The sequence below is a fragment of the Rattus rattus genome, chromosome 6 (genome assembly GCF_011064425.1).
Source record: "Rattus rattus isolate New Zealand chromosome 6, Rrattus_CSIRO_v1, whole genome shotgun sequence".
NCBI classification, from domain to species: Eukaryota; Metazoa; Chordata; class Mammalia; order Rodentia; family Muridae; genus Rattus; species Rattus rattus.
The window spans coordinates 33,839,332-33,862,732 of NC_046159.1; the positions used below are offsets into that span (position 1 = coordinate 33,839,332).

General features: G+C 42.1%; 1 protein-coding gene across 3 annotated transcripts in view; it reads left to right on the forward strand.

Moving 5' to 3' along the window:
* Positions 1-2,775: 2,775 nt before the first annotated feature.
* Rad18 (RAD18 E3 ubiquitin protein ligase) overlaps positions 2,776-23,401 on the forward strand; it is a 77,206-nt gene continuing 56,580 nt past the window's right edge. For all 3 annotated transcript variants that reach the window (XM_032905980.1, XM_032905982.1, XM_032905981.1), the window contains exons 1-5: positions 2,776-2,887; positions 6,705-6,786; positions 13,751-13,812; positions 15,137-15,207; positions 22,569-22,906. In XM_032905980.1, coding sequence (XP_032761871.1) covers positions 2,837-2,887; positions 6,705-6,786; positions 13,751-13,812; positions 15,137-15,207; positions 22,569-22,906 — 604 coding nt within the window. In that variant the 5' untranslated portion in view covers positions 2,776-2,836. The remainder of the gene's footprint in view (positions 2,888-6,704; positions 6,787-13,750; positions 13,813-15,136; positions 15,208-22,568; positions 22,907-23,401) is intronic.

The window sequence follows — 23,401 nt, forward strand, 5'->3', positions numbered from 1 at the left end:
TNTTGATCTTAGCCATTCTCACTGGTGTGAGGTGAAATCTCAGGGTTGTTTTGATTTGCATTTCCCTTATGACTAACGATGTTGAACATTTCTTTAGGTGTTTCTCAGCCATTCGCATTCCTCAGCTGTGAATTCTCTGTTTAGCTCTGAACCCCATTTTTTAATAGGGTTATTTGTCTCCCTGCTGTCTAACTTCTTCAGTTCTTTGTATATTTTGGATATAAGCCCTCTATCTGTTGTAGGATTGGTAAAGATCTTTTCCCAATCTGTTGGTTGCCGTTTTGTCCTAACCACAGTGTCCTTTGCCTTACAGAAGCTTTGCAGTTTTATGAGATCCCATTTGTCGATTCTTGATCTTAGAGCATAAGCCATGGGTGTTTTGTTCAGGAAATTTTTTCCAGTGCAGCAGGAATATTTTTAAAATATAAGTATGCTGTGTGTAATGTTTATGATGCACTATCCTTCATATTTGCTGTATATCTGAATTCAGGTTTACTGGGCATCTGTCTTTTATGGAGCCATCCTACCCTGGCTCTTTACTTGGTGCTAAGTGTTGTGGGAGATCCTGTTGACTCTAGTCCGCTTTTTAAATACAGAACATTTTGTGTTTGCTCCTGAATAAAGAAGCACAGACTCTTTATTGATCTAAAAGAAGGACAAATTTCTCAGAGACAGATGACAGCTTGTTACAGGAGACTGGCTCTTGAGGCTTAGGGGGGAAAGGGGGAGGCATATTGCCCTGAGCCCATGCTGGTCTTTCTGGAACCTCCTTGTCCCTTGGAACTTTCCCACCCAGGCTGAGAAGTGACCTGGAGTAGTGTTTTGCTCCCTGGGTGCTGCTAAAGAGGACAGGGAGAAAAACATTCAGCTCAGAAGAAATGGTGACCTGGGATGTGAGCTCGCTGGTGATTTGCTGGTGATTTGCCCATTCATTGCCCATTCAGACATCTCACAGTGGCTGGTGCCAAGAGTTCAGAGATGAATGACATGGGGGTGTAGCCTTAAGGCTCTGCACAGAGAAGAGAGTGTCTCCCTACCTGCCTCTCTTCTCCTAACTTCCCTCTTCCCCTCTCTCTCCTCCCTCCTTCTTGCTCTCCCCCTCCCTTCCCCGTTCTTCCCTCTTTTCTCATACATTTCTCTTTGACCCAGCCACTTGTCAATCTAATTACCCAGTATCCAAAAAGGGTCCTAAACAAATAACTACAGCGTACGTGATTTTTATCATTGCCATAACTTTGCACAGCAACTTGCTCCCCTTAATGTTCCTGGAACTATCTAACAGCTCCCGACTCAACTTCATTTGATTGGATGGTCCAGATCCACCATACATTTAATCCTCCCACTTGTCTTCTGGTTGCTGGCTTGCTAGACTCAGTGTCTGAATGTCTGAATCTTTTTTGCTGTTAGGACACCCAGTTCCTGTATCTGTACCTGGAAAGATTTGTCTTGACCAGATTCTTATGAGACTATTCTGTGGTAGTTTATATGCTCAAAAGCCCAACACCCTAAGTTCTACTTACCTGCAAAATGCCCTGCACCAATTACCCATTTTTCTTTTCCTTGAACAGGAATAGACCAAGTGCACAGATGTAAGTAGAAAAAAAAAAAAAAAAAAAAGCCACAGTAGTGCTTTGAATAGAGGTGGTCTCTAATATGTGTTAGCTATTACTGTAATAAGTAAACTATCATGTAAATGTTGTTCATGTCATTGTTGCACAGTTCATAGGTGAGTGTAGGCTAGGGAAAATTAATTGGCCCAGATTACAGAGGTCATTTTATGATAAAAACTCAAAAGAATGAAGCCCTAACCTGTTGGGTCTCAGGCTTCACGTCTCTAAAGTGTTGGTAACAACCACACCTCTCTGCCTACTTCTCAGGGGAGCTCATATGCCTGGTCCATTGTAAGTCTTCAAAACATACATGCTGAACCAGTGAATGTGTGGGCCACCTGGGTATCAATGATACAGCAAGCTAGAGGGTTCTGTCTTGGGTGGCATCTGGACCAACTTGTGGTCCCTGGGACTTAGTGCAATGGAGGCCCACAGAAGGCAGAGGATGAATGCTGCCCCACATCTAGATAAGGGGGCTCTGGTTAAATCAGCCTGAAAAGAACCTTGCTGGAGACAGGTCAGGGTGCTAAGACATCACCTGGGAGCTAGAAGAGGATGAGGAGCCTATCAATTAGTTGGAGTAATTTGATAAAAAAAAGAATGTGGGTTCTGTTAAACTGATTTAATAATACTCTTTGCTAACACTGGTCCTTATACGTGGGGAATATCTGAGAACTAAGTGCCATTATTAACCGTGGATATCGCTGAAGAACAGAGGCTCTATGTGGCTCTGGTGAATGCTTACAGAAAGAGGAGTTGAGACAGAAGTGTAACTTTATATATTTGCAAGGAGCAGGACAGATCTCTATAGCAACCAGAGAATACTACCTGAAGGGAGATGTGAGCCTAGACTTTGAACTCTCTATCAAAACTTAGACTTTATTTGGTTTCTGACTTTTTCCTAATATTCAATCAACTTCGGGAATCTTTTGTTTACTCACTTTACAAGACAGACTAAAGCTGCACTTAATATTTCAATTATCTTCTTTCTCCTGAGGTCCCAGGGGTTAAAGGCCTACATTGCTCCAGGCTATGCCTTGGAATTCTTTTTCCTCCGCAGTCTTCCGAAGCTGTTGACGCCCAACGCACGACAACTACAGCTCCCAGCATTCTGTGCGCTCTCCGTGAGCGCGCCGCACGTATCTGACGTACGCTGTAGCGCGGGGAATTTCGAGTAGAGGAACTGCGTGGCAGGCCGGTAGCTGGTGGTCTCGTCAAGGGCGACCATGGAGGACCTGGCCGAGCCACGGTGGCCTCCGGGGTTGGCGATGATGAAGGTGAGTGTCCGGGGAAGGCCGGGGTGCGGACGTCGTCGTTGCGAGCGGAGCGCCCCGGTCCGCGCGCCCCCGCCTCGGCCCTATCCTGACTGGCCTCGCGACGCCGGGCCTCAGTTTCCAACCCCCGAGACGGTTCGGGAACGCGCTGCGGTCCTGCGCAGTGAGCCCAAGGTGGCCGCCCTAACGAACCGGATGTTTTGGGTTTCTGTCACAATCACCGCGTCGCCGGGATAAAGTCACTGTAACGCAGTGTCAACGATGGTGACAGTTCATCCTACGAGAACTCCTGTGTTAACAGTGACACCACTCGTGATTTGGGTGGATGTTGCATCGGATGACTTTTTATAATCAAGTAGCATAATAGGCGGTCTGCCTACCATGGTTTTCCATTTCTGGATGAGGTCCAGAAGTGCTCCTTGTTCTTCACACACTGCAACCGGTTTCCCCGCCTGTTGTGCCCTGCATGACTCAATGATGACGCATCCCTCTCTATTTAATATTTGTTTATTTTATTAATGTAGGAGACAAGGTCTTACCCTGTAGCCCTTGGGTGGCCTGGAGTTCCGTATGTAGACCAGGCTGACCTCAAGATCCACCAACTCCAGCAACCTGAGCGCTCATCCCTGGCTCACATCTTTTTAAAACCGAGGCCAGGACCTAGACCCACCGCTTAGCCTTTCGTTTTAAGGAATTATTGCATACTGAATTATCTCACTTAAATAACAGTTAGTGGGTTTGTTTGTTTGTCCTGAGGCGGGGTTTCTTTGTGTAGTCTTGTTTCTGTAGAACAGGCTGGTCTTGAACTCTCCGAGATAGCTTGCCTTCCTCTGCCTCCGGAGTTCTGGGATTAAAGATGTGTATCACCTCTGCCTATCCCGTGGATGTTTTTTTGTTTGTCTTTCTACCAAGAATGATTGAGTAGCCCTCGTGCCTCTGTCCGCTGAGTGCACGCTTTACCATTACTTTTCTTCTACATGTAATCGGTACATTGTATCTACTACAACCTAAACATTTCCCTATGACAGTTGATTTTTTTTTTTTGCTTTTGATATTTTTTTTTGTTGTTGTTGTTGTTGTTTGTTTGTTTGTTTTTGAGATGGGGTTTCTTTGGATAGCCCTGGTGTCCCGGAACTAGTTCTGCCTCTGAGTGCAGTCTTTTTTCTTACTGTTCTTAAAAAACAATGCATCTTGGGGAGACCGATGGCTCCAGCTGGATAGGTAGAAGAGGATTGCCTTTTCTGGTATCACTGGGAGGAGAGCCGGTTGGTCCTGTCAGGGTTGGGGAATGCTAGGACACTGGCTAAGGCAGGAGCTGAGGCAGGAGTGGGTGGGCAGGTGGGAGAGCACCCTTGTAGATGCAGAGGGAAGGGAGGAGGGATAGGGGTTGTGGAAGGGAAACTGAAAGGGGATAACTGGGCAGGCCAGTCAGGGGGAGCATTCTCATAGAGGCAGGGGGACAGGGGAGAGAAGGGGGTTTGTGGAGGGGAAACCAGGAAGGGGGGGTAACATTTGAAATGTAAATAAATAAAATAACCAATTAAAAAAAAACACAATGCATTTGTTACAACCTCAACATTTCCCTTCCACAATTGTGTTTTTGTGTGTGGTTTTTTTTTTTTTTTTTTTTTTTTTAAGAGAAAGGGTTTATTTGTTGTAGTCCTATCTGTCCCAGAACTAACTCAGTAGACCAGGTTGGCCTAGAACTCACAGAACTCACTGCCTCTGCCTTCCAAGTGCTGGGATTAAAGGCATGGGCCACCACTGCCCAGCCGAAGCAGGATTTATAGCTATGCAATGTTTCATATGGATTGTTAATGATAACTTTTTTGTTTGTGTTTGGTTTTATGACAGGCTCCATATGTGGTACAGTTAGGCTTGGAGCTTGCTTACTGCCTAGCCCAAGCTGGCTTCTAACTTTGAATCCTCCTGCTCCTGCCTCTGAAGTGCTGAGATTAAAAGTATGAACTCCCATAGTTTTATTTGCTTTCGTTTACGTTATTTATTCTAAAGAATGATCTTTTATTTTGTGCCTTGAGTGCTTTACCTACTTGTATGTACATGCGTGCGTGCCTGGTGCCCATGGAGACAGGAGAGCGTTACCTCCCCTGGAACTGAAGTCATGGATGCTCGTGAACCATGGATGGGCGCCGGGAATCCAGTGCAGGTCCTCTTAAGTGCTGAACCATCTCCTGCCTCTGCAGTTTTTAAGTAATAGATTCATATGGTTCAGGAAGTGCATAAAGTGAAAAAGATCTCCTCTCTGTCCTGTCTCATTGCCCAGCTCCCTCACCTTAGTGACTGTGACCGATTACTTTGTTGTGTCCTTTCAGAAGTTTCTTTATATGTGATAGAGAATATATTCTACTTTGGTGGTGGTGGTTTTTTGTTTTATTTTGCTTTTTGAGCAGAGTCTTCACTCTGTAGCTCTGGCTGCCCAGAAACTATGTAGATCAGGTTGGTCTTGAATTTGGATCCTCCTGCCTCTGCCTCCCCAGTGCTGGGAAGCCTGTGTCTCAGGATGCTCGCCAGGGCCACTTCCTTCCATGCCAGACCAGGACTCTGCTCTTAGCTTCCCATACTTCCATTTCGTGAGAATCAAGCAGCCTACTGTAATTACTATCAGTACTTCTCTTAAACAAATTAAGCAATTTTAGGTTGCAAGAATAAATCTGGTTCTGTTTAGCTTGTTGTCCAAACTGACACTGGACTTTGCTAACTGTTTTGAAGGTTTCCTCATTTGGCTGCACTGTGGTGTATCATGCAGAAAGTGGTGGACTATCAGGAGGATGGGTATTTTGGTCTTGGCTTGACCCAATCCTAGTATTGTGTGCTCACCTTGGATGCTGGTTTCCTCATTGTGAAATAAGGGTTTTAATTGGGTAGTTTGGCATTTATCTATATTTATTTTTGTTTGAGATAGGGCCTCATTATATAGCCACATGTCGATTTGCACTCAAGCGTCTGAAGTGTTGGTATTGCAGGTGCATTGACCATACCCTACCAGAGACTCTTTCAGTCTTGGGATTTATCAGTCTTTTGTACTGGCTGGTTTTGTGTCAACTTGACACAGGCTAGAGTCATCAGAGAGAAAGGAGCCTCAGTTGAGGAAGTGCCTCCATGAGATCCAGCTATAGGGCATTTTGATCAGTGCAGGAGGGTCCAGCCCATTGTGGGTGGTGCCAGTCCTAGGCTCCTTTCTCCTGCTCAGAGAGCAGGCTGAGCAAGCCACAGGAAGCAGGCCTGTAAGTAGCACCTCTCTGTGAGCTCTGCATCATCAGCTCTGCCTCTGGGTTCCATCCCTGTTTGAACCCATCCCGATTCCACCAGCAATGGACTATGATCTGGCAGTATAAGCCAAATAAACCCTTTCCTCCCCAACTTGCTTTTCAGGCATGGTGTTTTCATCTCAGCAAAGGAAACCCTAACTAAGACAGTCATGAACTTGGTTCTTAAACTGTGTGTTAACTGTTGTTGATATCTTCCACCAAGTGGTGACTGTATGCAAGGATGTGTCTGAAGAGCTAGAAACACGGAAGAAGAGCAGGGATGCAGGAGCTCGTTGTGAGGGGCTAACAGTGAGGCACAGGAACCTGCAGCTCCAGCTGTCTACAAAGCAAGTGGGATAACCTGAAACTTGAATATTTTCAGGGAAGTTTGTCATGATCCTTTGTTGTTTGTCTATAGTTAGATTTCAAATATGTGTCACTCACAAGTAAGTGTTATGTAATTAATTTTAGGTTCTAGAGGGAAAGTTGCATGCCAGGCATTGATTCTGCTGTTGATGTCCTGCTGACACACATGTGCTTTTGCTTTGCAGACAATAGATGACTTGCTGCGCTGTGGGATTTGCTTTGAGTATTTCAACATTGCAGTGATAATCCCCCAGTGCTCTCACAACTGTAAGTACACTTTGTGTTTGTTAGTAAAGCACATGATAGTTTTCATTAATGCTGAAGACTGGTTCACTTACTCATTTTCCATCTTTCGTCCCTTCGCCTTGCACCCCCAAGGTCTGTGCCGTCACCTTTTCTTGAATATGGCAATTTTGTTTTTTACAGGGTTCTTATGTTTTCTACTACCCTCCCCCACCCTGGACATTTCTATATGCCTTTTGTAGAATTTATGGTAGTAAAGATTTTGGTAACAGTATACGGTTATTTGCCGAGCTCTTTAGTAGGTTAAACTTGATGATATTTTTAGCAAGATGACAGATAAGTGGTTCAGCCACTTAGTGTGGAATTGTGAATTTTAAACCTCAAAATAATAAGAATGAAGATGGTTTTTAACATGGGATTATATCCCAGTAAACCTATCAGCAGTTGAAAATATGTCTAAGGTAAACCTTTGTTAATACGCTTAACCTATTTCCCGTCGTAGCACAGCACAGGAGAATGCACTCCTTCTGACCAGCTTGCTTTTGGGGAGCTGTGTCTACTACTTCTACCCAGCATTCAGAAGTATTATACTGCGTATTTCTAGTGGAAGGTTGTGGTGGGGAGCAGGACAGAGAAAATTAAAATGTAAAATGCAGTTTCTATTGAGTGAGTACCTTTTTTTTTTATTCTGGTATAGCGGGAAAATTGTCAGTCAAACCATCATAACTCAAGCACCATCTGGATTCCCGCAGAATTCTCTCACTGAAGACTACTACAGATCATTTTATTACTTAGCAGCTATGTGCTACCCAAAATAACTGGGCAGTAGAATTGCTTATCTTCTTTATGAGATATTTTAAATGTTTATGAAAAGTTTATTCATCTCTTTACTTATTTGTTGGGCGGTAAGACTTAACCACACTCATGCATTCTTAGGCAAGTACTCTGTCATTCTCCTAAGTATTTTAATAGCTTATGGTTGTAGAGTTTAGTTAGACTGCCATTTAGGCCATCTAGTGTATTGACTATTTAGAGTTAAGATGTGTTTTGTCCTCTGTTTTCAAGTTGATTTGTCTTGAAAGTTAAAAGTCAATTCAATTTGGCTTAAAGGTAGTTTTATTGGAAAAGAGCTTTGACAGAAAGTTCTCTGAAGTCATAATAAGATGACAGCAACCGTCAGCTTTGCAGATACACCTACACTTAGCTCTTGAGTGCCACTTACCAAGTGGACGAGTTTGTAATTATTGCCCAGAATTTCTCTAAATGTAAGTCTGTTGAGGAGTTTTTACTTCAGAAGAAAGTTCTGAGAATTAATATGCAGAACTTGACAAGGCTGTGGAAGATGGTTTAGTGGGTAAAGTGAGGATATGAGTTGTGACCCCTACTGCTCACTTAAAGGATGCTAGAACTTACAGACAAGACAGATGGATTCACTCTAGTCAGCCTTACTGGAAAAACAACAGTAACAACAGTGAATTTCAGGACCTTGTCTCAAAAAATAAGATGGAGGGTGATTGAGGAAGACACAGCATTGGCTCCACGTGTGCATACCCAGGCAAGTGCTTTTACATGTAATACACACACCAAGACCAAGACAAACCCCCACTGCTTGGCCCATTGCTGTGATAAAACACCATGACCAAGGCAACTTAGGGAAGGAAGGGTTTATTTGAGGTTTAGCCATCCTGGGAGACAGGGAGTCCATCACCGTCACAGTGGGGAAGTGCGACTGCAGACAAGAATAGCAGACGAGGGTTACAGAGGTGTGCAGAGCTGCAGTCCTGGATGGTGCTTGTTAACAGCTAAAACTAATCACTAAATTTTTACTGAATCAGTATGATTTAAAGTGATGCATTTTTTAATCCACTGAATTAATAAAAGTGAGAGTAGGGTCTGGGAACTAAATTAAAAGAAATAGCTATTTCTGTAGGTGCCTGAGCTCAGCAGGGATATTTAGGAATTTGTGATTTAAAATACTGCTTGGGAGACTTCTTACTGTGTGTCTTAGTTACTTTTCTCTTGCTGTGATAGGACACCATGGCCATGGCAACTTATAGAAGGAAGAGTTTATCTGTGGGTCACAGTTTAAGAGGGTTAGAGTCCATGAGGATCGTGGTGGGAAACATGGCGGCAGGCAGGCAGGCAGGCAGGCATGGTGCTGGAGCAGTAGCTGAGATGTCACATCTAGAGATGCAGCTATGAGGCAGAGAGAGCTAACTGGGAATGGCGTGAGTCTTTGATATTTCAGAGTTCACCTCTAGTGATATACCTCCTCCATTAAGCAATATTAACTAATATTTATATTAATTAAATATCAGTTATATTATAATTATATTAATCCAAGTCTTCTAATCCTTCCCAAACAGTTCTACCAAGTGGAGACCAAATTTTCAAATATATGAGCCTATGGGGCCACTTTTATTCAAATCGCCACCCCATAGGTTTGTGGCTATCTAACAATGTAAAATGCATTTAGTCCAGCTTCAAAAGTCCCCATAGTTTTTCACAAACTCAACATAGTTTAAAAGTTCAAAATCTCTTTTGAAACTCAAGGCAGTATTTTAATTGTAACCATCTAGAAGCTCAAAACCAAAACGTGGATTACATAATTGTAACATACAGTGGCATAGGATAGACCTTATCATGCCAAAATGGAGGAAAAGGCTTATAGTGAGGAACTCCTGGACCAATACAAGACTGAAACCCAGCAGGACAAATTCCAGTTTCTCTAGCTTCATGTCTGATGTCAATGGATTGAGATGGTTCTTCTCTTCCAGCTTTGTTCACTGCAGCCTTCTTTGCTCTATGGCTAGTTCCATTCCCTGTACACAGCTAGCTCAACTTGGCAGATAGCCCATGGCTCTGGCACCTCTAACATCTTAGCATCTTCAACAGGGTCCAGGCTTCACTTTCACAGCTTTATGCAGTAGCCTTTCAGGAACTTCTTGCTGGGACTCCCCTGTCACATGCCTGGCCTCTAACCGTGGGTATTTCGCTTTGTGTCTTTGTTCCCTGAAATAATGACTCTGAGAATTCCTATATATGAATAAGTGCCTAAGCCAATAGCTTTGGCATGTTCCCTGACTAGCTCATAACTGAATTACCCATTTATTCTGTTCTAAGTCCCACCACATGGTTGGTTAGTTATCTCTTCTCAGTTTCATGCAACCATTGCCTCAGTGTTCTCAGTGAATCTCACATGCCTATTTCCCTGAATTTCATCTTTCTCTGTGGGATGACCCACCTTCTAATCCTGCCTCAGCTCATTGATCATGGGCTTTTTATTGACAGGTAATGCTTCTGCATAGTGTGTAAAGATTTTCTCTACAGGCTTCAGTGGCTGTCTTTAGCCCTGAAGGAAGGTTCCACAACCACTTTACTTGTGTATCCTTATGGCTTGACAGCAAGAATTACATGGACAACTCTGCCAAGTTTCAGTGTTCCCTTAGGATAGAGCCTGGCCCCCTCCTCAAATTATATTTATAGAAGTTTTCCTTTGTTTTTAGCACCAGAAAATTCCTCAGGCATTTTCCTTTCACAAAGTGGAGGCTTAGCTAGATGAAGTCTTGTTCTGAGTGCACCGTTTCCATTATTCTATTGTATAACAGGTCTTTCTTTAATCTTCTTATCTCTTCAGCTTAGGCCTTGACTCTGACATTAAATTTTCTCCTTTTCAAACTACATTTTGTGTTTTTGCTCTTTTTCATTGTAGACCCAAGAGTGATTTCTAAGAACTACTTGACAGAATTAGTATTTGTCTTAAAGTCTCTTTTACCAAGGAAATTAATCCATTATTTTCAGTTTTGCCTCAGGCAAAATTTTCTTTTTTTTTTTTTTTTTTTTTTTTTTTATTATTAACTTGAGTATTTCTTATATACATTTGAATGTTATTCCCTTTCCGGTTTCCGGCAAACATCCCCTCCCCCCCCCTTCCTTATGGGTGTTCCCCTCCCAACCCTCCCCCTTGCTGCCCTCTCCCAACAGTCTAGTTCACTAGGGGTTCAGTCTTAGCAGGACCCAGGGCTTCCCTTCCACTGGTGCTCTTACTAGGATATTCATTGCAACCCCACGAGGTCAGAGTCCAGGGTCAGTCCATGTATAGTCTTTGGGTAGTGGCTTAGTCCCTGGAAGCTCTGGTTGGTTGGCATTGCTGTACATATGGGGTAACGAGCTCCTTCAGGCTCTTCCAGTTCTTTCTCTGATTCCTTCAACAGGGGTCCCGTTCTCAGTTCAGTGGTTTCCTGCTGGCATACGCCTCTGTATTTGCTGTATTCTGGCTGTGTCTCTCATGAGCGATCTGCACTCACATTTTGATCATCCGTCTTGAGTTTCATTTGTTCTAGGCATCTAGGGTAACTCAAGCATTTGGGCTAATAGCCACTTATCAATGAGTACATACCATGTATGTCTTTCTGTGATTGGGTTAGCTCACTCAGGATGATATCTTCCAGTTCCAACCATTTGCCATTTAATTTCATAAAGTCATTGTTTTTGATAGCTGAGTAATATTCCATTGTGTAGATGTACCCATTTTCTGTATCCATTCCTCTGTTGAAGGGCATCTGGGTTCTTTCCAGCTTCTGGCTATTATAAATAAGGCTGCGATGAACATAGTGGAGCACGTGTCTTTTTTATATGTTGGGGCATCTTTTGGGTATATGCCCAGGAGAGGTATAGCTGGATCCTCAGGCAGTTCAATGTCCAATTTTCTGAGGAACCTCCAGACTGATTTCCAGAATGGTTGTAGCAGTCTGCAACCCCACCAACAATGGAGGAGTGTTCCCTTTCTCCACATCCTCGCTTAGCATTTGCTGTCACCTGAGTTTTTGATCTTAGCCATTCTCACTGGTGTGAGGTGAAATCTCAGGGTTGTTTTTTGATTTGCATTTCCCTTATGACTAACGATGTTGAACATTTCTTTAGGTGTTTCTCAGCCATTCGGCATTCCTCAGCTGTGAATTCTCTGTTTAGCTCTGAACCCCATTTTTTAATAGGGTTATTTGTCTCCTTGCTGTCTAACTTCTTCAGTTCTTTGTATATTTTGGATATAAGCCCTCTATCTGTTGTAGGATTGGTAAAGATCTTTTCCCAATCTGTTGGTTGCCGTTTTGTCCCTAACCACAGTGTCCTTTGCCTTACAGAAGCTTTGCAGTTTTATGAGATCCCATTTTTTCCATTCTTGATCTTAGAGCATAAGCCATTGGTGTTTTGTTCAGGAAATTTTTCCAGTGCCCATGTGTTCCAGATGCTTCCCTAGTTTTTTCTTCTATTAGTTTGAGTGTGTCTGGTTTGATGTGGAGGTCCTTGATCCACTTGGACTTAAGCTTTGTACAGGGTGATAAGCATGGATCGATCTGCATTCTTTCACATGTTGACCTCCAGTTGAACCAGCACCATTTGCTGAAAATGCTATCTTTTTCCATTGGATGGATTTGGCTCCTTTGTCAAAAATCAAGTGACCATAGGTGTGTGTGGATTCATTTCTGGGTCTTCAATTCTGTTCCATTGGTCTATCTGTCTGTCTCTGTACCAATACCATGCAGTTTTTATCACTATTGCTCTGTAATACTGCTTGAGTTCAGGGATAGTGATTCCCCCTGAAGTTGCCTCAGGCAAAATTTTAAGACCGGTATTGAAAGCAGTTACATTCTTTGCCAAAATATCACAAACTGTTGCAAATATTCCCTTCTGAAACCTTTTGAGCTGGGCCTCCATAGTCCACATAGCTCTCAGCATTATGGTCTTGTAAGCCTTTACTTGGATGGCCCATTAAACCCCACTTTACCTGCTTTCCTAGTCAGAAGTCCCAAAGCCTTCTCAGTTTCTCCAAAAAAACAGCATGATCAGTCCTGTCTGAGCAGTACCCCACTCCTGATACCAACTTTGAGATCTGTCCAGCAGCTGTCAGTCACACTGCAGTGTTCTCTTTGGTAGTGGCTCCAGTACAGGTTTCTTTCTGGCTCCTGAGGTGCTTTCTGCTTGTGGTCTCTCCTTCCAGAGGTAATGCCTGTCTAGGTTTTCTGGGGGAGGGGTAGCAGTTTAGCCCGCAACCTTGCTTTTTCCATGGCTCTAGGGAGAGTTGTTGGCTTTTCAGGTTGCTCAGCAACTGAAGGGCCACTTCCAGCTAAATGGCAATGTCTAGCTTCTTTGCAATGCCTAGAAGAGCTACCCTGTTTTCTGTCTTGTTCTTGGCCATAATATTTCCCTTCCCTTTACCCCTTGGAGTACTGTTGTTGGAACTGGCAATACTTCTTTATGAATACTTGCACCATCTAAATCATACTGTTTTTGCTGCTTCAGCTAAATGGGCTTGTTTTTAACAAGGCTCCTTAATTCACCTGAACTTAGGCTTTGTGTAAAGGAGCCATCATTGCACAGTTATAATAATAGAAGTGTCATCTATTATACCTCATAGTTTTCATTTTATGCTGCCTCAGGTGTGAAAAATTTAGTAGATACTGATTTCCTGCCTAACTGTAATATAGCTGCCCCATACTTTGTTGGTTACTTGAGATTAAAAAACAAAAAACAAAATGACAGCAACAAAAAACAAGTCCGTAGCCCTGTGCATTGTTTGGCCCCTGCCGCCCAAATGCTTGTTAAGCATGGGGTTGTGGGCCTCACAGTTTTAGGGTACACGTTGTGTCTGTATATCCCATTTTCAAGTGGGAAATACTAGGTATCTGTCATGTGTATAAAATAAGCTCAGAGCTTCTGTGTGTCCTTGTGGTTCACCAAGGGGACGCAGAGGGAGTGGTGTATGCTTACAGAGTTGTGAGAGCTTAGGAAGTCACTACTTGAGGTGCTTTCTTTCCTTAATGGTGCCTTTTAGATATGCATGTAAATGCTGTGGAGCAAGAAGACCCTAGAAACTTGGAGTGAAACAATGCTGGAATATTCCAGTCATTACCAGCATTGTGTTAAAAGTCAGATTCCTGCATTACTGAATAGCATAACTTCCTATGTTACATTTTGTGTCTTTTTGCAGATTGTTCTCTCTGTATAAGAAAATTTTTGTCCTATAAAACTCAGTGCCCAACTTGTTGCGTGGTAAGTTTTTATTCTTATTTTTTAAAATTTTGTTGATTAGGGCAATTTTTTTTGCATTATGAATCCCCAAAAATGCATGGGATGATATGTAGTCACTGAATTAAATCATTTGAACATTTCCAGGAAAGATTTCTTAAATATACATAAGGGACATGGGTTTTGTTCCACTTTTTTTTTTTTTTTTTTAATTAACTTGAATATTTCTTATATACATTTCGAAAGTGTTATTCCTTTCCGGTTTCGGGCAAACATCCCCCCCCTCCCCTTCCTTATGGGTGTTCCCTCCCCACCCTCCCCATTGCCGCCCTCCCCCAACAGTCTAGTTCACTGGGGTTCAGTCTTAGCAGGACCCAGGGCTTTTGTTCCACTTCTTATCAGGATTTTTGATACCCTAATGTAATGTACTTTAAGAAGTAAAAAGCTCTAATACTCTTTGATTCCTACAATTTGTGTTTTTATGGCTTTTAACTTTTTATAATTTCTCACTTTGTGTGCAAACTAATGGTGGGATTCTGTATGAAGGATTGGTGTGTGTATTTGTAGAGGAGGCAAGAGATTCATGGCAACTGGGCTCACCCAAGCTTCCCTGGTCTCTTACTGCCCTCCTAGACCAGCCCTTTCAGAACAAAAGTGAGAACAGATAGAGAGGGAGATAAAATGGGAAATTAAACTCATATCTGGGTAAAGAAAAAAGAGATACAGGTCTCTGGAAAAGGACGCTGCAGGGAACTGTATGACCACTATGGCCAGCAAGCACATTGTGTCAGATGTCACTGAATTTGTCTAAACTGTTTCCCCGTGTCAGAAATAGAGCAGTTGAGGTCTGTCACGGCCTGCTGCCTTTGTTGAGGTGGACTAGCACCAAGGCTTCCAGATAGCATCATTGCTGCAGTACAGATGTTTCTCTTGTATTCCTGAGTTTCTTAGTTTCAACCCTCTTTTAGCTCTTAGTGCCTCTCTCCCAGTGTTATTACTTAGAAGAGCTTCTCTGTTCTGTTTCTAAGTAATTTAGAGAAAACTAGAGTATTGGCATTTTAAAGAAAAATTGTGCTCATATTGGGTTTTGTCTTAGTTGGTCAGAGTAAACAGCAGATAGTTTTAATGTGCTTTTGAGAGCTGTTACCAGGCTTCCGGTTAGCAGGTCCTGATTCACTAGCTAAAGTTCTGTGCTAGTATGAGATGAATTCACCTTATTTTGAAGTTTTCCTGGAAGACTAGTGGGACAGAGAGCCCCAGGAGACAGGTCAGACATTTTCAAAAAACAAGATTGCAGCAAGTTAATTACTGCTTTTGACCTTTTCCATCTGTTGTTTTTCTTTTCTAGGCAGTAACAGAGCCAGACCTGAGAAATAATCGCCTCTTAGATGAACTGGTAAAAAGCATGAGTTTTGCACGGTATGATTCAGTTTGGTGACTAACCTCTAACTGCCTTGCTCTTTATGTGTTACCCCCCGCCCCCATTCCCTCTCGGTTAGGGAGTGCAGGGTTACATACTGGAGCCAAAGAAGGGAAGTGGTGATAGCCACTGCACATGGGAGGAAGTTCTAGTAAGTAGTCATAAGAGTTTCTCTATCACAGAGTTTCCTATTTTGGAGAATTAAGAGTTAAAGTGTAGATATATTGGCACTTTATTTACAGTTGGTGTTGTGTTGCTTCTGGGATGTTAGCCTCTAAGTCTTTGTACTAAGTGGATAGTGCTAGAGAATATATGTGTCTATGCTGGTGTGTTTATCAACCCTTTGTGCACATATTTGTAATTGGTTCTGTTTGTTATATCTTAACCTATTAATTCTTAATCAGATTTACTCAGCATGTATAATGTGGTGTATTATGTGAGGCATGCAGCTGCTTCTTCTCTGTAAAGCTCTCCAACATAGCTGTGCTCTTTAGTTGCCAAATGGATGAATGTATGACTATGACTTTGGTCACCCAAAGGGATATAAGGCATGCTTTACCAAACTTAAATTTGTTTTAATCATGTTGTTGGCTCACATGTCCATGTATAAGACTTCTTCACTGTTGGAACATTCTTGGAGAGACCTTACCTTGCCTCTAAGCATGTCTTCAGACTTCTAGTAGAATTGCACATTTTTAAAGTAGATTTGTATCATAAAAATGATCTTGTTTGGTACTCTGAACTCTTAATATGCCATTGGCTGGTTACCTATTTCTTTGTGAGGCCACATAACAGTATATTTTTCTAGAATAAGAAACTGTTTCTCTGATTCTCCTATTGAAGTCATCGCTTTCTGTATTGCATACTGTAAAGTCTCTTGTCTGTTAGTTTTTTTCTAGTTATGTGTGAATGTGATATGTGTACTTGTTAATGTGGATATATATGCACATGTGTGGGTCCACTTGCCAGAAATCAATATTGGATGGCTTCCTTTGATCATTCCTTGCATTTTGTGGAGTGTCTCTCACTAACTTGAAGTTCACATAAACTTGAACTTTGTATAGGCTGACTAGCTACTAAGCTTTAAGGGTCTGCCTGTCTCTGTCTGGCCAGTGTTGGGGCTGCAGGAGTACACTGCCAGCCCCAAAATTTTATGGTTCTTGAACTTAAGCCCTCTTATTTCCACCAAAGTCATAATGACTGAGCCATCTCCTGGACTTCTAGTTTTGTTTCATTTGTTTGTTTTGCTTTTTAAAATATATCTGTGTCTGTGTGTATTTGAAGGTCTCCAATGGAGTCTGTCATTCTCTTGGGCTTACCTACCTTGGCCTTACCATTCTTAGCATCATCCTTGAGGTGCATGTTTCTTAGATGTTGTTCATCATGTGTAGTGCTGGGGTACCTCATCTGCTAAATGAGTAGGGATAAAACAGAAGATAATCGGTACCATACTTGTTTGAACTCTGGTCTAAGATTGATGAGGGAAGAAGAATAATCTTATGATTAAAATGTAAAATATTTATAGTGCTTGTTGATTTTATTTTTTGTCTTTCTCATCTACCATTACCATTTTATATGCCATTTGGATTTTTAAAAATTTAATATTCTAAATTGAATAATAAGTTATGGGAAATAATTTAAGTGGTTTCAGAATAAGGATGACGTTCTTTTACATTTTCTTTTGACCTTTGGCGTTCATTCTCAAGGAATACACTTTTTCTTGGCTCATTTTAAAGTAATATGCTTAGCCAGATTTAGTGGCTCACCTTCCTCCTGGCATTTGGGAAGTCAAGGCTAGAGGATCATGAGTTTGAAGCTAGCTTGGGTTACATAACAAGACCTTTGACCCTTTGTTTTAGAGACAAAATTCTCCCCCTCCCCCCTCCGAGCTGAGGCCTTGCTCTTGCTAGACAAGTGTTCTACCACTGAGCGAAATCCCCAACCTTCTGTTTTGAATATAACTTTAGATTTTTTGTTGTTGTTGTTGTTACATTTTGTTAGGAGAGCATCATTCCTAAGCTAAGTGGTAAAGTATTGCTTCTTTGTTTTTTAACAGAAGCCAGTCTCTATGGCCTTGGTTTTATGAATTGTTTGGGTTGATTAAGTTTGGAGTTTTCTCCTAGTACTCCAAGTGTAAGAATATACACATTTTACTACCATCTCTCTTCAAGGCAGTCGATGGCCCTTAGGAGATAAGGAGTCATTTTCTTCAGTGATGTAGCCAGTAGTGAGTGGCCTGTGTGCCAGTAAGTAACCCAGACCTATACGCATGTGGGCAATCCTAATAAACTCAGTAGGTCAAGGAATTAAAGAAAAGACATACGAGTGGGATGGTAGGGGCAGGGCTTGCTGAGAGAAAGGCTCAGAGGAGTGAGAGGTGATAGTGGGTACGGGAGGTGAATATGGCGCATGAGATTGTCCAAGATTAATGAAAGCATTTAGTTAAACATGTAGATAAGTTACAGCAGGTAGTATTCTTAACATGTTACAAACAGGCTGTGGTTGTAGTGTCATTTAGAGATTGTTGGCGTTACATTCAGACTGCACTGGGCTCCTGCTTCTCTAGTTATGATTATAATCAAGAGATTTACCCTTTGATCCCTGTGTCTTCATCTTAGAAGATAAATGGTGCTGTTCATGGGTTACAGATGAGAGTTATATTTGTATAACTCCCTTTGGGACAGTCCTTGGTACAAAGAAATGCAAACCAGATTCCTGTTACTCTGATGCATTTCCACCCTACACATTGATGTTCCACTGTGCAATTAAGGGTGTGCTTGCTGTAGGGGCTGAGGAGATGGTTCATAGGGTAAGGGCATTTGCTCTTTTTTTCAAAGGACTGGAGTTTGATGTTTAGCACCCACAAGGTTGCTCACAAAGGTCTCTTAACTCCATTTCCAGGGGTTCAGTCCTCTCTTCTTGCCTCTACAGGCATCACACACACTTTGTACACAGACCGTGCAGGTAAAAATTCAGACACATAAAATCAAAGGAAAGGAATGTGCTCCAGTGTCCTCTGCCTATGTCCCTGGATGGTTCTGAACTGCTATTTGCATGTTTCAGAACAAACATTTCCATGTACTTCAGTGGCATAGCTAAATTCATTATGTGGTTTAATGATTTCCTATGCACCTAGAGACATTGTGAGTCTTGATTCTTGGTCACATTCTAAAGAGATGAAGTTACTTGTGTACTTAACAAGTTGGCAAACTTTTTCTATACTTTGCTGAGTCATAGTTATTTATTCAAAGCAAGAAGGCATGTGATGAGCAGTTTGGGGGCTCTGCCAGCTGTCTGAGATCTAATTTGTATGCCTTTCCAACTAGATGACTTAAAGCAGACCAGTAAAACTTCCTGGGACTTTATTTACCCATCTGTACAATAAGATGTTGATTCCTCTCTGAGGAATTCCTAGTTTTCCAGCTCTAAAAGTTCATAATCTGTCCTTGAGATATGTGATGAGTGCTGTTTGGTTCTACAGTACCAGATCACTTTGATAAGAATTCATAAGGGTGATAGAAATTAAGGAAAAATGACCAGTTCCATTTAAATGTAACCATTAGTTTGAAAATTAGCATTTCTGATTTATTCTAGGGTATATGAATTGCAAAGTATTTCTTGGCTTTAGATGTCATCTGTTTTCATGTTTTTCTACGTCTTCACATAGGCCTTTGTCCTGGACTCTTAAAGATTCCTGTCAACAGCCTATTTCCTCCCATGTATCCTGGAGCCTCTTAAGAGCCATTTAACACTTAACATGTACAAAGGAGACTGCTGGAGCTCTTCTCTGTTCTGTACCTGCTCTCACAGGTGCTGTGTCTCTTGACAGCAGCACTGGTACTGTGTGTGTGTGTGTGTGTGTGTGTGTGTGTGTGTGTGTGTGTGTGTGTGTGTGTGTGCGCGCCCGCGCGTATGTGAGGCATTGACATGTGTGTGTGCCATGTATGTATGGAGGTCAAAGGACAGCCATCAAGTATCATTCTTTGCTTTTCTACCTTGTTTGAGACAGGATCTCTTTGCCACTGCATAGCCAAAGTAGCTGGCCCCTGAGCTTATGGAATTTGTCGTGGTTTGCCTCTCATCTCTCCATAGGGACACTCTAGGATTATAGATGCATGTGTTGCTGCATCTGACTTTTACGTGAATTTTAGGGATCCAAACTTAGGTTGTAGGGCTTGTATGGCAAGTACTTTTACTGTCTCCTCACTAGAGGAGCCTACACTAGAACTATCCTTTTAATTACTCTAGCTAAAGACCTTGGTATTTTCCTGAACTCTTTTTTTAAAATTACCATTTAGTTCGTTGATCCATTGACAATTCCCACTGGCCTTTTGTGGACAATGCTTTCCAAGGCTGAGTTTCTCATCTTCTTACCTTCTAGAATCTGGTCCAAGTAGTGCCATTCTACTTGACTGAGCATTTCCTAGTTGTATTACTTTTACTTTGTCCCTCTTTTAAAATCCTTCCTGATGGTAGTAACTAAGGTGATTCCTTTAAAGCAAAGTCAGGTCATGCATGAAGCCATCTAGTGGGAGTTCCTTGTGTGAAGCAGTTTTATGGTGCTGTAATAAAGTGCCCAAGTGGCTTACCTTATAAAGAGAAAAGATAACTTTGGTCCATAGTTCTGGAGTTTCCAGACCATAGGACCATAAGGGTTTATGCTTTTGGTGAGGATGGTACTTAATTGTAAAAGTACATTTTGGAGCAAGTGTTTGCATTCCGCTGAGGGACAGAGATGACAAGATGGGCCCACAGTTCTGCATTAAGACATGCTCCAGTGGCTTAAGGACTTCCCATTGTGACCGAGCTATTAAATGAGATAGACACACAGCAACCCCCCAAAGCCATGCCATTGACACCCAGGCCTTCAGGGAGTGCTTAACATCCAAACTGTCATGTCCTCCATCTTACTGGAGCGGGGCCCCAGCCCTTTCTGATTTATTCCTCTGATTGCTCTGCTGTCTTGCTCCCTCTCGGACTTCATGTTTGTCTCTTGTAAGTTCCAGGCCTTCTTGTTTCTCTGCCGTGTTGATTGCATCTGACTCCAGACTTGTGCTTGCTGTTCTTTGTGGGTGAAGCTGTGTCTCCCCAGGTGGCCACCTGGTTGAGATTGGCTTTCTCCGAACTCTGCTCCCATAAATTCCCTTCTCAGTGATGCTTTTCGATCAACTCTAAAGAGTACTTATCATCTTCTTGTGCTTGACTGTATTTTATTTTATTTTTATTTACATATTTTCCCCCTAGCATAGGGCTGGCACTCTTATCCTTCCATGTGCTAGGGAATCTCTCTACCACTGAGCTGATTTTTAGCCCTTAGGCTCCATGATATTCGCACTTTTCACATAGATTGTGTAAATGTGTTCCTTTTTCCTTACTGTGTAACTCTCATGAGTGTAGCTTTATTTTCTATTGTGCTTCTCTGACAAGAGTAAATGGTACTGGAATAAGTTAACTGATTTTAGTTTTAGCCCTGAGAATACTTTACTGTGGTCTTGTTGCTACTGTCTGCCATAGTCTTTATTGCCTTGAAATAAGAAAACCAAAACTCAACCAAGTTGTGGAATAAAGGCAAAAAAGTTATCAGTAGTATGCTGAAAGGATCAGTGGCGTCTTGCCTGTGCTTGAATACTGTCTCTTCTTCTTTGTTATTGTGACAGGAAAGCTTTTTTCAGAACCTTCTTTGTACTAAGTCAGAGGCTGGAAGGAAGAGACTACTAAACACAGTGGTATTTTAAATTTGTTTCCTCCCTAAGACCATGATCCTTTTTTTCAATCTTCCTGCTTTTCCCTCCATCCGACTTCTCTCTCTCTCTCTCTCTCTCTCTCTCTCTCTCTCTTTCTCTCTCTTTCTCTCTCTCTCTCTCTCTCCTTCCTTCCTTCCTTCCTTCCTTCCCCTCTCCACCCTCTTGCTTAATCTCCCTCCCTCCTTTGCCTGCCTCTTTTTCTTGATTTCGTCAGATCTAGCACATTACATAACTGATGTTAGACTTGAGTTAGAGTCTTCTTCGTCTTGAGCCAGCTGAGTGCTCAGATCACAGGCTTATGCTGCTACCCTTACCCTAGTTTTTCTTTATGTTTTTATCTTTTTTTTTTTTAGTTGTAGAAAAATTTAAATATACATGAAAGTACATTTAATGAGACAACCCTCTTACTTACCTTATATTTAACTTTTCCTATGAAAATGGAATGTAATCTTTGTATTCTTTGTTCCTGGCTCTTGTTTTTGGTCTTACCATTGACTCAGGACATTTTCTGCAGTTTTAGGAAAGATGGCGGTGGTAGTTATCTGTGTCTTGTTCAGTCTGGGGACTGGGGGATGTCTCATTTGTTGTCACTGTTGATTGATACTAGTTGTGAATTTTTGTTTTGTTTTTAAGTAGCATTTTATCAAATACTTCTAGGCCTGCCAGGGCTTTAGTGAGACCCTGTACAGAAAAAAAAAGAAGAGAGAAGAAAGGAAGGAGGGAAAGAAAGAAACAGTGCCTTGATAAACCCAGACCAGCAGGAAAGAAAAACTATACTCTTTGAAAGTTAGTGCATTTTGTTTTGTTCTGACAAGCAGTTACATTACCAGTTCTTTGCTTTTGCTCTGTTAAGAGTTGGTGCATTGTAGTATTAGATTCTATTTTAGTTTTACACACATATATAACACGCATATAGATGTAAACACACGCATGCGTGCACATTTGTGTGAACACACTCTCTGCAGAGTGAACCCTTTTCCTAAGGTATGGCCTCTGACATCTTGCCTCAGTCCCCGAGGTCTCCATGAGGGTATCCGACTTTGGCTGGCCTAAGCAGAGCATCTTTCTAACACTGCCTCTGTTACCTGTTCACCAATGTGTTTCCTACCAGGCTCCCTCCCACATGCCTAGCACACTGCTCTCTAGTTCTCATCATCTTTGCCCCGAATTGTGCTCTCTTCTCCCTGGTCAGGGAGGTGACTTTTCCTGCTTAGATGTCAGTTCAACTACAAATCCGAGAAAGTGCCTCCAGGTGAAGATGTTGGGTCAGTGTTGGTCACCTCATTTGTCTCTCCTCCCAGGGGCCACACTTTGTGTGGCTTGTGTTGTAGTGCTAACTCTTACTTCATGTCTTTCTCCAGATTTTACTTAGCCATTGAGGAGTAAGTCTCATGTCAGCAGCTAGAACCCAATATCCTCTAAAGTCCTAGTAATCGCCTTTAGTTCTGATTTATTGCTTTATTTCTCATTTTAAAAGAATCAGTTTTAGTTTGGTTGTGATTGTGACAGAAGTTCTGTGTTTCAGAGGAACTAAGTATTAACTAGGAAGACTTAGTGGTTTATGTATACCTTGGCATCTTCTTTACCTGTTGTTTGTTTGTTTTGTATGTTTCAAGGACTCGCCTGCTGCAGTTTGCCTTAGAGTCACCACCCATATCTCCTGTGTCTTCCACCTCAAAGAAGGTTGTAGTTAAGGTACATAATGTTGAAGCCATCCAACACCCTGTCAAACAGGGGAACAGGTTAATGGATAAGTTCCTGATTAGAGAAACTGGTGATTGTGTATCCGAGTTGTTGGGAAAAGAAAATGAGAGGAAATTCAGCCCTCAAAAAGAGATAAGCACCTCTGCTGATATTAAAGAGACAAGTCTCCTAGGAAAGACGGCACTTGGTCTCTCGGATGCTAATGGTCCTGTGACACCTTCTACATCCACTCTGAAACTGGATACTAAAGGTAGGAAGTCGTTTTTATATTTGCCTTTTATACTTAAGGAAGCCTCACTCATGTGGTATGAGAATAATAGGCAGCACTTTTGAGGGAGAGTAAGAAAGACTAGACGGGGTTTCACCTCACCATGTCTCAGGCATTGATGCAGGCCATGGATAGGGGCTTATTTTATTAGTTTATAGATTAGCAGTCAGGATGATTATTGCCTAATAGTTGTAGAGTAAGTCTTGTATCAGCAGCTAGAACCCAGTATACTTGTGGTAGCTTTCTGTTTTTAGCTTGGAATCCTATCACCTCATCTAGTTCCAGGTAACCCTTAAAGAGGCCTTCATTTTATACCACTGGTTGAACGTGTCCTTGCTGTTCTGCTTATAGCTTAAGACCCTTTGGCATATGACAGTACTTCAGGGAACCTGCCTTATTTCCTGGCTCTCCTAGAATGTCTCGATATCCCACTCTTCTGCAGTGTACTCACAATGGCAGAGTAACTGAAGCCTGGCC